Source organism: Hyperoodon ampullatus, assembly GCF_949752795.1.
Source record: "Hyperoodon ampullatus genome assembly, chromosome: 13".
NCBI lineage: Eukaryota > Metazoa > Chordata > Mammalia > Artiodactyla > Ziphiidae > Hyperoodon > Hyperoodon ampullatus.
This window is the reverse complement of record NC_136926.1, coordinates 66,615,198-66,627,058: the sequence shown is the minus strand read 5'-3', so window position 1 is coordinate 66,627,058 and position 11,861 is coordinate 66,615,198. Positions and strand designations below refer to the sequence as shown.

The 11,861-nt window shown below is 38.5% G+C and overlaps 1 protein-coding gene across 1 annotated transcript in view; it reads left to right on the top strand.

The window, feature by feature from the left end:
* Window positions 1–577: 577 nt before the first annotated feature.
* The window catches only part of CFAP53 (cilia and flagella associated protein 53), a gene marked incomplete at its 3' end in the record, with an annotated part of 68,810 nt that continues 57,526 nt past the window's right edge, over window positions 578–11,861 (top strand). The window contains exons 1-3 of the mRNA XM_079718131.1: window positions 578–661; window positions 4,462–4,691; window positions 5,200–5,373. Coding sequence (XP_079574257.1) covers window positions 593–661; window positions 4,462–4,691; window positions 5,200–5,373 — 473 coding nt within the window. The 5' untranslated portion in view covers window positions 578–592. The remainder of the gene's footprint in view (window positions 662–4,461; window positions 4,692–5,199; window positions 5,374–11,861) is intronic.

Sequence of the window (11,861 nt, the reverse complement as noted above, 5' to 3'; positions counted from 1 at the left end):
GTTTAGCTGTAAAATGAGGATAATACCTGCTGTTGCATCAATTTTGTAAGATATTTGTGAGGCTCAGAGGTTTTATATGTGAAAATACCTTGTAAATTCCTGTAAAGAACTACGCGAATAAGGTTGTCTTGTGATGATTTATGTCATGAAGATTAACTTAGAGATGGCCTCAAAATTTAACCTACCAACAAAATGCCCACTAACCTTTCTCATGCTTTTAGACCGATTACAAGATATAAATAGAAAAGTCAATTGGAATGTAGTTAGGTCTTCGACTTCACTTCGGGTTAAGGAGGCTCTTTTTCTGCTATTTGATGAACCCTGGAATAAGGGAGCGAGGTCGGCGGGAGGCCTGGCCAAGGGCGGGGTGAGGACTGCGCAGACTCAGCTTTTCCACTGCCAGAGGAAGTCGTGAGTGCTGGCGTCCTTGGTCACCATGGTGACAGGACCAACTTCCGCCGCACTCACCTGCCCCGATCCCCGCGAGGCGCACCATGGCAACCAGATTTCTGCTTGGCGGAATCTGGGCCCTCAGGTCGCTGTGGTTGGGGAACCGCGGCGGGCACCGCCCCCAACCTGAGGGGACTCGAAAATGTACAGCCAGCGATTTGGCATCGTACAGCGGGAGGTTAAGGGCCCCACTCCCAAAGTGGTGATCGTGGTAAGCACGGGATGTGTGTGCGGGACCGCTTTCTGCATCTCCCCCAACTCAGCGCCCACCGCAGCCCACCCTGGCCCCCAGCAGGGGCTCTCTCGAGGGAAGCAGGTGCTTGATGCAGCAGCTTGAATTTTGAAAGAGGGAAGGATAAGGTCTCTTACCTAGCTCTCGTACTCCGTCCCTCCCTACCCCCCAACCCCCCGCGCCATATAATATTTACTTTCTGTATTTGGAGAAACACCACTTTAGATCTTGAGGGTTTTCAGTCTTCCAAGACTGCTGAAAGAGGTCGTCCCCTTGCAATGCGGAGGGTGTGTCAAGGAAACGGTGCTGGGTCAGGCGGCAGGAAATCTGGGGTCTGGGCTGGCAGTGATGCAGCTGTACGGTCTTGGGCTAGTTCTACACGCCTAGGAAAATCGTCTGTGGAAGGAGTATTGGGCTGTGAGGGGTTGTGAGTGGTTATAGAGCCCTTTCTCTGCTGACTCAACCATAATAGAAGCGTCCCTGCAGGCCTGGGAATAGGAGGTTGGTTGCCTTTAAGGCAGGGGAGGTGGTAGGAGGCCAGGGGAATGCTGCGTGCTGCAGAGTTTGATAGGTCCTGCTCAGAACCCCAGACACTTGGTCCATGCACCTTTGTTTCTACACACTGGTTTCTACAGGCTAGAAAACCACGTGTAGGTAGGCAATTATAGAGGTATTACTTGAGCCCCTGCTGGGTGCACAGCTCTGTGGAAAATACAGGGGTGAATACAGTGACCCTGGGAGGTTTACCCTTCTTTAGAAGTCTGATCCCTGCCTTCATGTTGCTTATCATCTAACTGCAGAAACAATTTGCTCATGCACAAAACCATCAAAGGTTAACACAGTAGATAATGATGTGCTATATTATCTGTGTTGGAACATTGTGGAAGAAATATCAGGGATAATGAAGGGTGCAGTTTTATTATGCTCCATAGTGCACATAGCAGTTCTCAATGCTCCCTCTTCTTTAGGTCCAGGAACTGTAGGATCTGGGTTTGGAAATCAGTAGAGTGGAGTCTTTTACAGTCTGTGCGGTTCAAGGTGATCATTATAGATAGACTGTGAGGGACAGAAATTGATGTACTTTGGGTTCTGTATGCGAACACTGAGCTCAGGGGCTGGGCCATTGGTCAGGTGATATTACTTGTGTTGGGAACCAATAAGGATTTCTGTTCCACCAAATTACCACCAAACTGGAGAAGCAGGCCTATTGAATACTTTGTTTATAGAAGAATAAAGAGGAAAAGGAAGAGGTCAGAGCTCGTGTATCTCAGATGTCAGAGTGTGATAAGAAGTGTGGATGTTAGAGGTTGCAGAGTTGTGGTGGGAGAAGAATTAAAGCCACCAGAGATGAGACTTGGATGCTAAACAATTCCTCCAGGAGAAGGTGGTGAAAGATGAAATGTCTGAAGTAATGGAGAAGCAAAAGGAGCGGCTATTTGGTGAGTGCCTCCTAGGGACCCAGTTATTTACTTCTTGAAATAATTTTTTAGGAGGACATTTATTTTGCTCATTTTGACAGGAGAGAAAACTGAGACTTAAAAAGATTAAGTAACTTGCTCAAGATCACACAATTAGTAATCAATAGAGACCAGAATCAAACCTAGGCTGTAAGACATCATTCTTTAAGACATTAAGCTGTAAACTGTAATAGTAGAAACTAATTTGAGATGTTGCAGTAACAAAAGCCTTCAGTGACCTTGAAAGTACAGAGTAGCTATTAAACCCTTTGTTCTGAATTTAGCATGGTTTAAGAGTTGCAGTGTCCTTTATGGTGGCCACTAGCCACAAACGGCTTTTGAGCACTTGAACTATGCGTAGAGTCACATATTGAAATGAGAATATTTTGGATATATTGGTTAAATAAAAATATATTATTAAAATTAATTTCCCCTGTTTCTTTTTACTTTTTAAAATACAGCTACTAGAAAATGTTATTAAATTACATATCTGGTTTATATTATATTTCTGTTAAACAGGACAGGTTTTGATTACATAATGCTAAGACTCTGCATGGATTGGCACCACCTTGTTGTTAGAGAACTCCAGATCATACCTGTTCATCCAGAGATAAGGTCCTTCCTGACCACAAAGTCCTACACAGGATGCCCAAGCCTTAAAGGGCTTCCTAATCCCCAGCTACTGCTCAGGCTGTTTCTCACCACCCTCCACCCCCATCCCTCTCTTCAGTCAAAATGTACCTCGGAACCTGGTTCTTGCCCTGACAATCTGACAATTGATTCCTTATGACCTTGGTGCTTGGTTCCTGTTCTCAGCCCATCTGTCTACTGGGAGCGTGAGTTCCTATGTATATCCTGCCCAGGGTGCAGTCTTGACCCAGCTCTGCTTTGTTGTCACTGAATCCGCATTCATAAAATGTTTTATGTATTAGAGAACAGTAGTTTGTTAACTAAATTTAGGCTCTAAATAATTTGAATATGAATTAGCTACTTCCCATGATGTAACCCTCAACATCGTCTTTTGTCTCCAACCTACCTCAGCTTTGTATTATCTTGTTCAGTTAATCTAGGTATATATATATATACCCTGAGCCCTGAATCTTTTCATGAAGCTGTCTTCAAATGTTGATTTTCTTTCCCTAGGAGATTCCCTTACCAAGTTCCAATGCCAGTATTCTGGTAATCCTGACAGTACTGTTCTAAGTGTAAATGATCAGATTGACTCTGCCACATGAGTTAAAAGTTTTGTTACTGTGAATCAGCACACCAGAGTCTCACTACTCACCTAAGGATGATTTGATAAAACTGGCCAAAAATACAAAGCTCAAGACCATGGATTTCATGGTGGCCCAGGAGGAGCAGGAATAACATCAAGCCCACCCATAAACATTGTTTCATTCATTCATCTTTCCCATTCATATTGAGAACCTGATGCTGGTAGGCATGTTCATTGCTAGGAATACAGAAATGAAAAAGATATAGTCCATATGATTTTATTAAATGTGTCAATATGTATTCACAATGATGTATGCATTTCCAGCTTCCTGGTGGAAGTTTGTATAAAATGAACATATTTACAGAAATTCAATTTACCCCAAAATGTCAGGAGCACAGCTCTTACATTAAACTTCTGGGCACAATAGAAATAGGAAAAAAGTTCTACCACTAGGGTTTTTTTTTCCCCCCTTTTCTTTTCCTTCTTTCCCTCCCTCCCTTTCTATCTTCCTTACTTCCTTCTTAGTAAAGGGTTTTTCATTGTCACAACTCGTTATATATTGATATATCCTTATACTTAGATAGTAGTCTCTTAATTGAAAGAATTTTTATGTTGGTAACTATGTTGTCCACCCCTGAGAAACAATGTGGGATAGTTGGTGGCAAGATCAAGGTCAGGAATTAGAAGACCTCTAATTCTTGTTCTATCCAGGCCTGCCCTAACTATTTAAAGCACTTTGAGCAAATAACTTGTCTATTGTTAAGTTATAACTTATCTAGATAATCCAGAGATTATCTAGTCAATTATCTATTGACTAGATAATCTCTGGAGCCCTGTTCAAATTTTTAACTTTATAATTCCATGAACTTTTACTCAAATGGCATTTGAGAAATACTTGAGACTGATTTGATGACATCTTAGGTATAGGTTCAAAGAATCAAACAAGTTACATCTTAGGTACCTAAGTTGTTTTCAGTTGTAGCAGGATGTATTAGTTTTATATACCAAGTTTTGATTAATATGAGTATTGGTGGAGGTCATGATTAATTGAAAATATGCAATTGATTTTGGGTCTGTCATAAGTGATAGTTGCTATTTGTTTTCAGAGAGCCAAGCCTCCCAAAGGCCAAGGGGCTGAGCATCATCTGGAAAGAATCCGACGCAGCCATCAGAAGCATCATGCTGTTTTGGCTTCCATTAAGTCAAACGAGCGGGATCGCTTGAAAGCTGAGTGGGACCAGCACAATGACCGCAAGTTTGTGGACAGTCTTGTGAAAGCAAGAGTCAAGGATGCCATGCAAGGGTTTATCATCAATACTGAAGAAAGACGAAATAAGTAAGGCTCATAAAGCAGCTGATCCAGACTCTGAAACATTCCTAAAACCACAGTTTGAGATTGATCAGTCAAAAATCAAGTGAATTTTTACAGTAAGGATCATGGCTGAACTATGCATATTCCTACCAAACCAATAGCTATTGCTTGTTTCTGTTTTCACTTGTGATAACCTATGTTTGATAGAAAGCAAAAGAACATATTGTTTCAAATTTCTTTATTTTTAATTAAAATCTGCTCATTTTGCTTTTTTGTTGAAGATATACATTACGTATCTCATCTGTATGTGATCAGATAAAACATGGAATAGATTACTATCTTTATTGCTTTAAATGGCAACTAGTCTTATTTTATGGAATACTGTAATGATATTTCCTTCTTACAAAATTTATGACTGAACGTGTACTTCTGAAATCAGATTTAACAAAATAAAAATCAGTTAGTGAAATGGTACATGTGGCATGATAGTTTTAATTTCCTTTTCTGTTGTCATTTTGTTTTGTGAACTTAGGTTACGTGAACTTTTAGCATCAGAAGAAAATGAATATTTTATTGAAATGCAATTGAAAGAAGAAACAATTGAGGAGAAAAAAGATAGAATGAGAGATAAAATCAGATTATTAAGAGAGAAGAAAGAAAAAGAGAGACAGGATTTTGTGGCTGAAAAGCTAGACCAGCAATTCAGGTAATGATATCAGAAAAACACACACACAGAATCTGAAGTTGGTATATTAAAAATTATTTAGGAAAACTAACTACAGTAAAGTGTAGCCTTAAGAGGGTATACACAGTAGTTGTACCTTTAAGTCTTGTTAATTATATATACATCATTGCATAATGCAGATACTGAGGAGTTTTGTTTGTTTTGAGGTGAGAATGCATAAGATTCACTCTCAGCGTATTTCAAGTATATAATACAGTATTATTGCCTGTAGTCACCATACTGTACATTAGATCCCCAAAACTTATTCATTCATTTTATAACGGAAAATTTATATCCTTTGACCAATATGTTCAGATTTCTCCCACCCTATAACCCCTGGGAACCAGCTTTCTACTCTCTGTTTCTATACGTTCAACTTCTTTTTGTTAGATTCCACATTTAGTGAGATCATACAGTACTTGTCTTTGTCTGGCTTATTTCACTTAGTATTATATCCTCCAGGTTGATCCATGTTGTCTCAAATGGCAGAATTTTCTTTTTTTTTTTTTTTTTTTTTTGCTACACGGGCCTCTCATTGTTGTGGCCTCTCCTGTTGCGGAGCACAGGCTCCGGATGCACAGGCCCAGCAGCCACGGCTCACGGGCCCAGCCGCTCCGCAGCATGTGGGATCTTCCCAGACCGGGGCACGAACCCGCGTCCCCTGTATCGACAGGCAGACTCCCAACCACTGCGCCACCAGGGAAGCCCAGAATTTTCTTTTTTATGCTGAATAATATTCCATTTCGTACTTTCTTTATCCATTCATACGTCAATGGACACTTAGTTTGTTACCATATGTTAGTTCTGGTTTTAATTTTTTGAGGGATCTCCATACTGTTTTTCAGAACGGTGATACCAATTTATACTCCCACCAACAGTGTACAAAGGTGTCCTTTTCTCTACATCCTTGCTTTCACCTCTTGTCTTTTTTATAATGGCCATCTGAACAGGTGTGGGGTGATATCTCATTGTGGTTCTGATTTGCATTTTTCTGGTGATTAGTGATGTTTTCACATACTTGTTGGCTATTTGTATGTCTTCTTGGAAAAATGTCTATTCAGGACTTTTGCTCATTTTTTTTAGTCAGATTATTTGGTTTGTTTTTTTTTTTTGCTATTGAGTTAAATGAGTTTCTTATGTATTTTAGATATTAACCCTTTAACAGATATATGGTTTGAAAATATCCTCTCCCATTCTGTAGGTTGCCTTTTTATTTTGTTGATTGTTTCCATTGCTTTGCAGAAGCTTTTTAATTGGATATAGTCCTACTGGTTTATTTTTCATTTTGTTGCCTTTGCTTTTAGTGTCATATCCGAAAAATCATTGTCAAGACCAGTGTCAAGGAGCTTTTTCCCTATGTTTTCTTCTATGTGTTTTACAGTTTCAGGTCGTATGTTTAAATTTTTAATCCATTTTCAGTTAATTTTTTTTTTTTTTTTTGCGGTACGCGGGCCTCTCACTGTTGTGGCCTCTCCCATTGTGGAGCACAGGCTCTGGACACACAGGCTCAGCAGCCATGGCTCACAGGCCTAGCCTCTCCGCGGCATGTGGGATCTTCCCGGACCGGGGCACGAACCCGTGTCCCCTGCATCGGCAGGCGGACTCTCAACCACTGCACCACCAGGGAAGCCCTTGAGTTAATTTTTTTGAATGGTGTCTATAGGGATGCAATTTCATTCTTTTGCATGTAGATATCCAGTTTTACCAAGACTGTTTATTGAAGAGACTATCCTTTCCTCATTGTGTGTTCTTGGTCTCCTTGTAAAAGATTGGTTGACCATATATGCCTGGATTTATTTCTGGGCCCTCTATTCTGTTCCACTGGTCTATGCATCTGTATTTATGCAGCTACCATACTGTTTTGATTATGATAGCTTTGTAATATAGTTGGAAATCAAGTGTGTGATGCTTCCAGCTTTGTTCTTCTTTCTCAAGATTACTTTGGCTATTCAGGGCCTTTTGTAATTCATTCGGAATTTGGGGATTTTTCTTTTTCTGTTTCTGTGAAAATGCCATTGGAATTTGGATAAAGATTGCATTGAACCTGTAGATCACTTGGCATAGTATGGACTTTTAAAAAAAATTAATTAATTAATTAATTTTATTTTGTTTATTTATCTTTAGCTGCGTTGGGTCTTCGTTGCTGCGTGCGGGCTTTCTCTAGTTGCGGTGAGCGGGGGCTACTCTTCATTGTGGTGTGCAGGCTTCTCATTGTGGTGGCTTCTCTTGTTGCGGAGCATGGGCTCTAGGGTGGACGGGCTTCAGTAATTGTGGTTCATGGGCTTAGTTGCTCCACGGCATGTGGGATCTTCCCAGACCAGGGCTCGAACCCGTGTCTCCTGCATTGGCAGGTGGATTCTTAACCACTGTGCCACCAGGGAAGCCCCAGTATGGACATTTTAAAAATATTAATTCTTCCAACCCAAGGGTCAAAGGATATCTTTCCATTTATTTGAGTCTTCAGTTTCTTTCATCAGTGTCTTATAATTTTCAGTGTACAGATCTTTAACCTCCTTGGTTAAATTTATTCTTTCATATTTTATTGCTTTTGAAGCTATTGCAAAAGGGATTGTTTTCTTAATTTCTCTTTCAGGTAGTTCATTATTAGTGTAAAAAATGCAAGTGATTTTGTTTGTTGATTTCAAATCCTATAGCTTTACTGAATTCGTTGATTAGTTCTAACAGTTTTTGATGGAATCTTTAGGGTTTTCTATATGCAAGATCATGTCATCTGCAAACAGATAATTTTACTTCTTCCTTTTCATCTTGGATGTCTTTTATTTCTTTTTCTTGCCTAATTGCTCTGGCTAGGATTTCCAGTACTGTGTTGAATACAAGTGGCAAGAGTGGGCACCCTTGTCTTATCCCTGATTTTAGAGGAAAAGCCTTCAGTTTTCTATTTTTGAGCATGATGTTAGCTGTGCACTTGTTATACATGGTCTTTATTGTGTTGAGCTACATTCCTTCTATACATAATTTGTTGAGAGTTTTTTTTTATCGTGAATTTGTCAAACCTTTTTCTGTATTAAGATGATCATATAATTTTTATCCTTCATTCTGTTAATGTGGTATATCACATTTATTGATTTGCATATGTTGAACCATCCTTGCATCCCAAGGATAAATTCCTCTTGATCATGGTATCTGCTTCTTTTAATGTGCTGTTAAATTTGCCGTGCTAGTATTATATTGAGGATTTTTGCATCTGTGTTATTCAGGGATATTGGAAGCGTTTTCTCTTCTTCAATTTTTTTGGAGGATTTGAGAAAGATGGGTATTAATTCTTCTTTAAATATTTGGTAGAACTCACCAGTGAAAGCATCTGGTCCTGGACTTTTCTTTATTGTTAGATTTTTGATTACTGATTCAATCTCCTTACTCATTATTGGTCTTTTCAGATTTTCTATTTTGTCATGATTTAGCCTTGGTAGTTTATATGTGTCTAGGAATTTATCCATTTTTTAGATTATCTAATTTGTTTGCATATAATTGTTCATAACAGTCTCTCATGATCCCTTGTATTACTGCAGTATCAGTTGTAATGTTTCCTCTTTCATTTCTGATTTTATTTATTCAAATCTTCTCTCTTTTTTCCTTAGCTAGTCCAGCTAAATGTTGTCAATTTTGTTTATCTTTTCAAAAAACCAGCTTTAGTTTCATTGATATGTTTTATCATTTTTCTAGTCTCTATTTCATTTATTTCTGCCCTCATCTTTGTTATTTTCTTCCTTCTGCTTACTTTGGGCTTAGTTTGTTCTTTTTATAGTTCCTTGAGGTTTAAAGTCAGGTTGTTTATTTGAGATCTTTCTTTTCTCTTAATATAGGTGTTTATTGCTATAAACTTCCCTCTTAAAGCTGCTTTTGTTGCATCCCATAAGTTTGGGTATGTTGTATTTCTGTTTTCATTTAAGATATTTTTTGATTTCCCTTTTCATTTCTTCTTTGACCCATTGGTTATTCAGGAGTGTGTTGTTTAATTTCTACATATTTGTTAATTTTCCAGCTTTCTTCTGGTGTTTGGTTTCCAGTTTTATGCCGTTGTGGTCAGAAAAGATACTTATATGATTTTAATCTTTTTAAATCTGTTAAGACCTTTTTGTGACCTATTATGTGATCTGTCCTGGAGAATGTTCCATGTGTACTTGAGAAGATCGTGTATTCTGCTGCTATTAGATAGAATGTTCTGTGTATGTCTGTTAGGTGCATTTGATCTAAAGTATGGTTCAATCCAGTGTTTCCTTACTGATTTTCTGTCTGGATGATCTATGCACTGTTGAAAGTGGAGTATTGAAGTTCCCTACTATTACTGCACTGCTGTCTGTTTCTACTTTGATATCTGTTAATATTTGCTTAACATATTTGAGTGCTCTCATGTTGGGTGCATATATAGCTGACCCCTTGAACAACACAGATATGAACTGTGCAGGTCCACTTAAATGTAGTTTTTTCAATAAATGCAGTATTACATGATCTGGGATTAGTTGAATTCGCAGATGTGGAACCAGGGATGTGGAGGGCTGACTACAGGACTTGAGCATCTGTGGGTTTTGGTATCTGTAGCAGGTCCTCAAACAAATCCCCTGCGGATACCAAGGGATGAATCCATATTTATAATTGTTATATCCTCTTGATGAATTGACCCTTTTATCATTATATAATGACTTTCTTTCTCTCTTATTACAGCTTTTGAGTTAAAGTGTATTTTATCTAACATAAGTGTAGCTACCTCTGCTCTCTTTTGGTTTCTACTTGCATGAAATATCTTTTTTGATCCCTTCACTTTAAAGATATGTGTATCCTTAAAGCTGAAACAAGTCTCTTGTAAGCAGCATATTGTTGGATCTTGTTTTTTATCCATTCAGACACGCTGACTAGATAATTTCAAATTACCTGTCTTTGAGTTCTCAGATTTTATCCTCTGTTTTGTTTGTTCACGCCTGATGTTGATGCTGTCTCTTGGATTTTTCATTTCATTCATTGTATTCTTCAGCTCTGGAATTTCTGTTTGGTTCTTTTTGATGATTCTATCTCTGTTGAATTTCTCATTTTGTTCCTGTGTTGTTTTCCTGATTTTGTTGCATTGTCTATCTGTGTTCTCTTGTAGCTTGCCAACCTTCCTTAAAACAATTGTTTGGAATTCTTCATCAGGTAATTTGTAGAACTTTATTTCTTTAGGATTGGTTATTAGAAAATCATCGTGTTCCTTTGTTGGTGTATGTTTCCTTGATTTTTCGTATGCTTCAAAGTCTTGTGTTGCTGTCTTTGCATTTAAAGAAGTATTTACCTCCTCCAGTTTTTACTAGCTGGCCTCAGGAAAGAAATACTGTCACCAATCAGCCCAGCTAGGGATTCTGAGACCTTTCTCAGACCTTTTCTATAGATGCACCTGCTCTACACTTCTTGTTCTCTTGAGTGTATGTAAAACATAGCCTCACATCCTGTCTTTGGCAGGATCTGGATTCTCCCTACTGGCTGCTAGAGGAGAAGATGCTGTAAGGGGCAAAGGGGACACTGGGAAGTGAATTTCAATGGACCATTAATATATTTTCCACTCTCTAGTAAATGTTTTTTGACACAGTAATAAAAATGAAGTTTCATAAGTGGTTTGTGCTCTTAAAATACATATTAATTTGGTAACAATTTTTACAGATTTCATAGAGATCTTATATAACTAAGTATACAACTTCAAGTTGTATAACTTGCTAGTTAGAATTTTTGAAGAAACAGTTATATCCTGCAACAATATACACTAGCCCCCCTTATCCATCCCCAGTAAATGTCTGAAACCGGGGCGAGTACCAAATTCTGTATGTACTATGTTTTTTCCAGTACGTACAGACCTGTGATAAAGTTTAATTTATAAATTAGACACAGTCAGAGATTAACAACAATAATGAAATGGAACAGTTGTAACAATATACTGTAATAAAATTCGTGAATGTGGTCTATCTCTCTGTCTCAAAATATCTTATTGTACTGTACTTACCCTTCTTGTGATGATGTGAGATGGTAAAATGTCTATGTGATAAGTAAGATGAAGTGAAGTGAATGATGTAGACGTTGTGATGTAGCATTAGGCTACTGGCCTTCTGACCACACGTCAGAAGCAGGATCACCTGCTTCGGGTGATCCTGGATCATTGATCAATGACGATGTTGATGGTTGATGTCAGGAGCAGAAAATGTTGACGGTTGGAGATCCCAAGTGGGTGCCAAATTTCATTACGCTACTTAGAACAGAGTGCAATTGAAAAACTTATGAATTGTTTATTTCTGGAGTTTTCCATTTAATGTTTTCAGACCACAGTTGATTGTGGGTAATAGAAACTGTAGAAAGTGAAATGGTGGATAAGGGAGACTACCATAATTCATTTGAAATCCAACTGTTTTCAGTGTTTTTAATGTAATACCACCAACTCTTTAATACAGAGCAGCAAATATAGTTTTAATTCATTATAAGGGTGAAGGGGC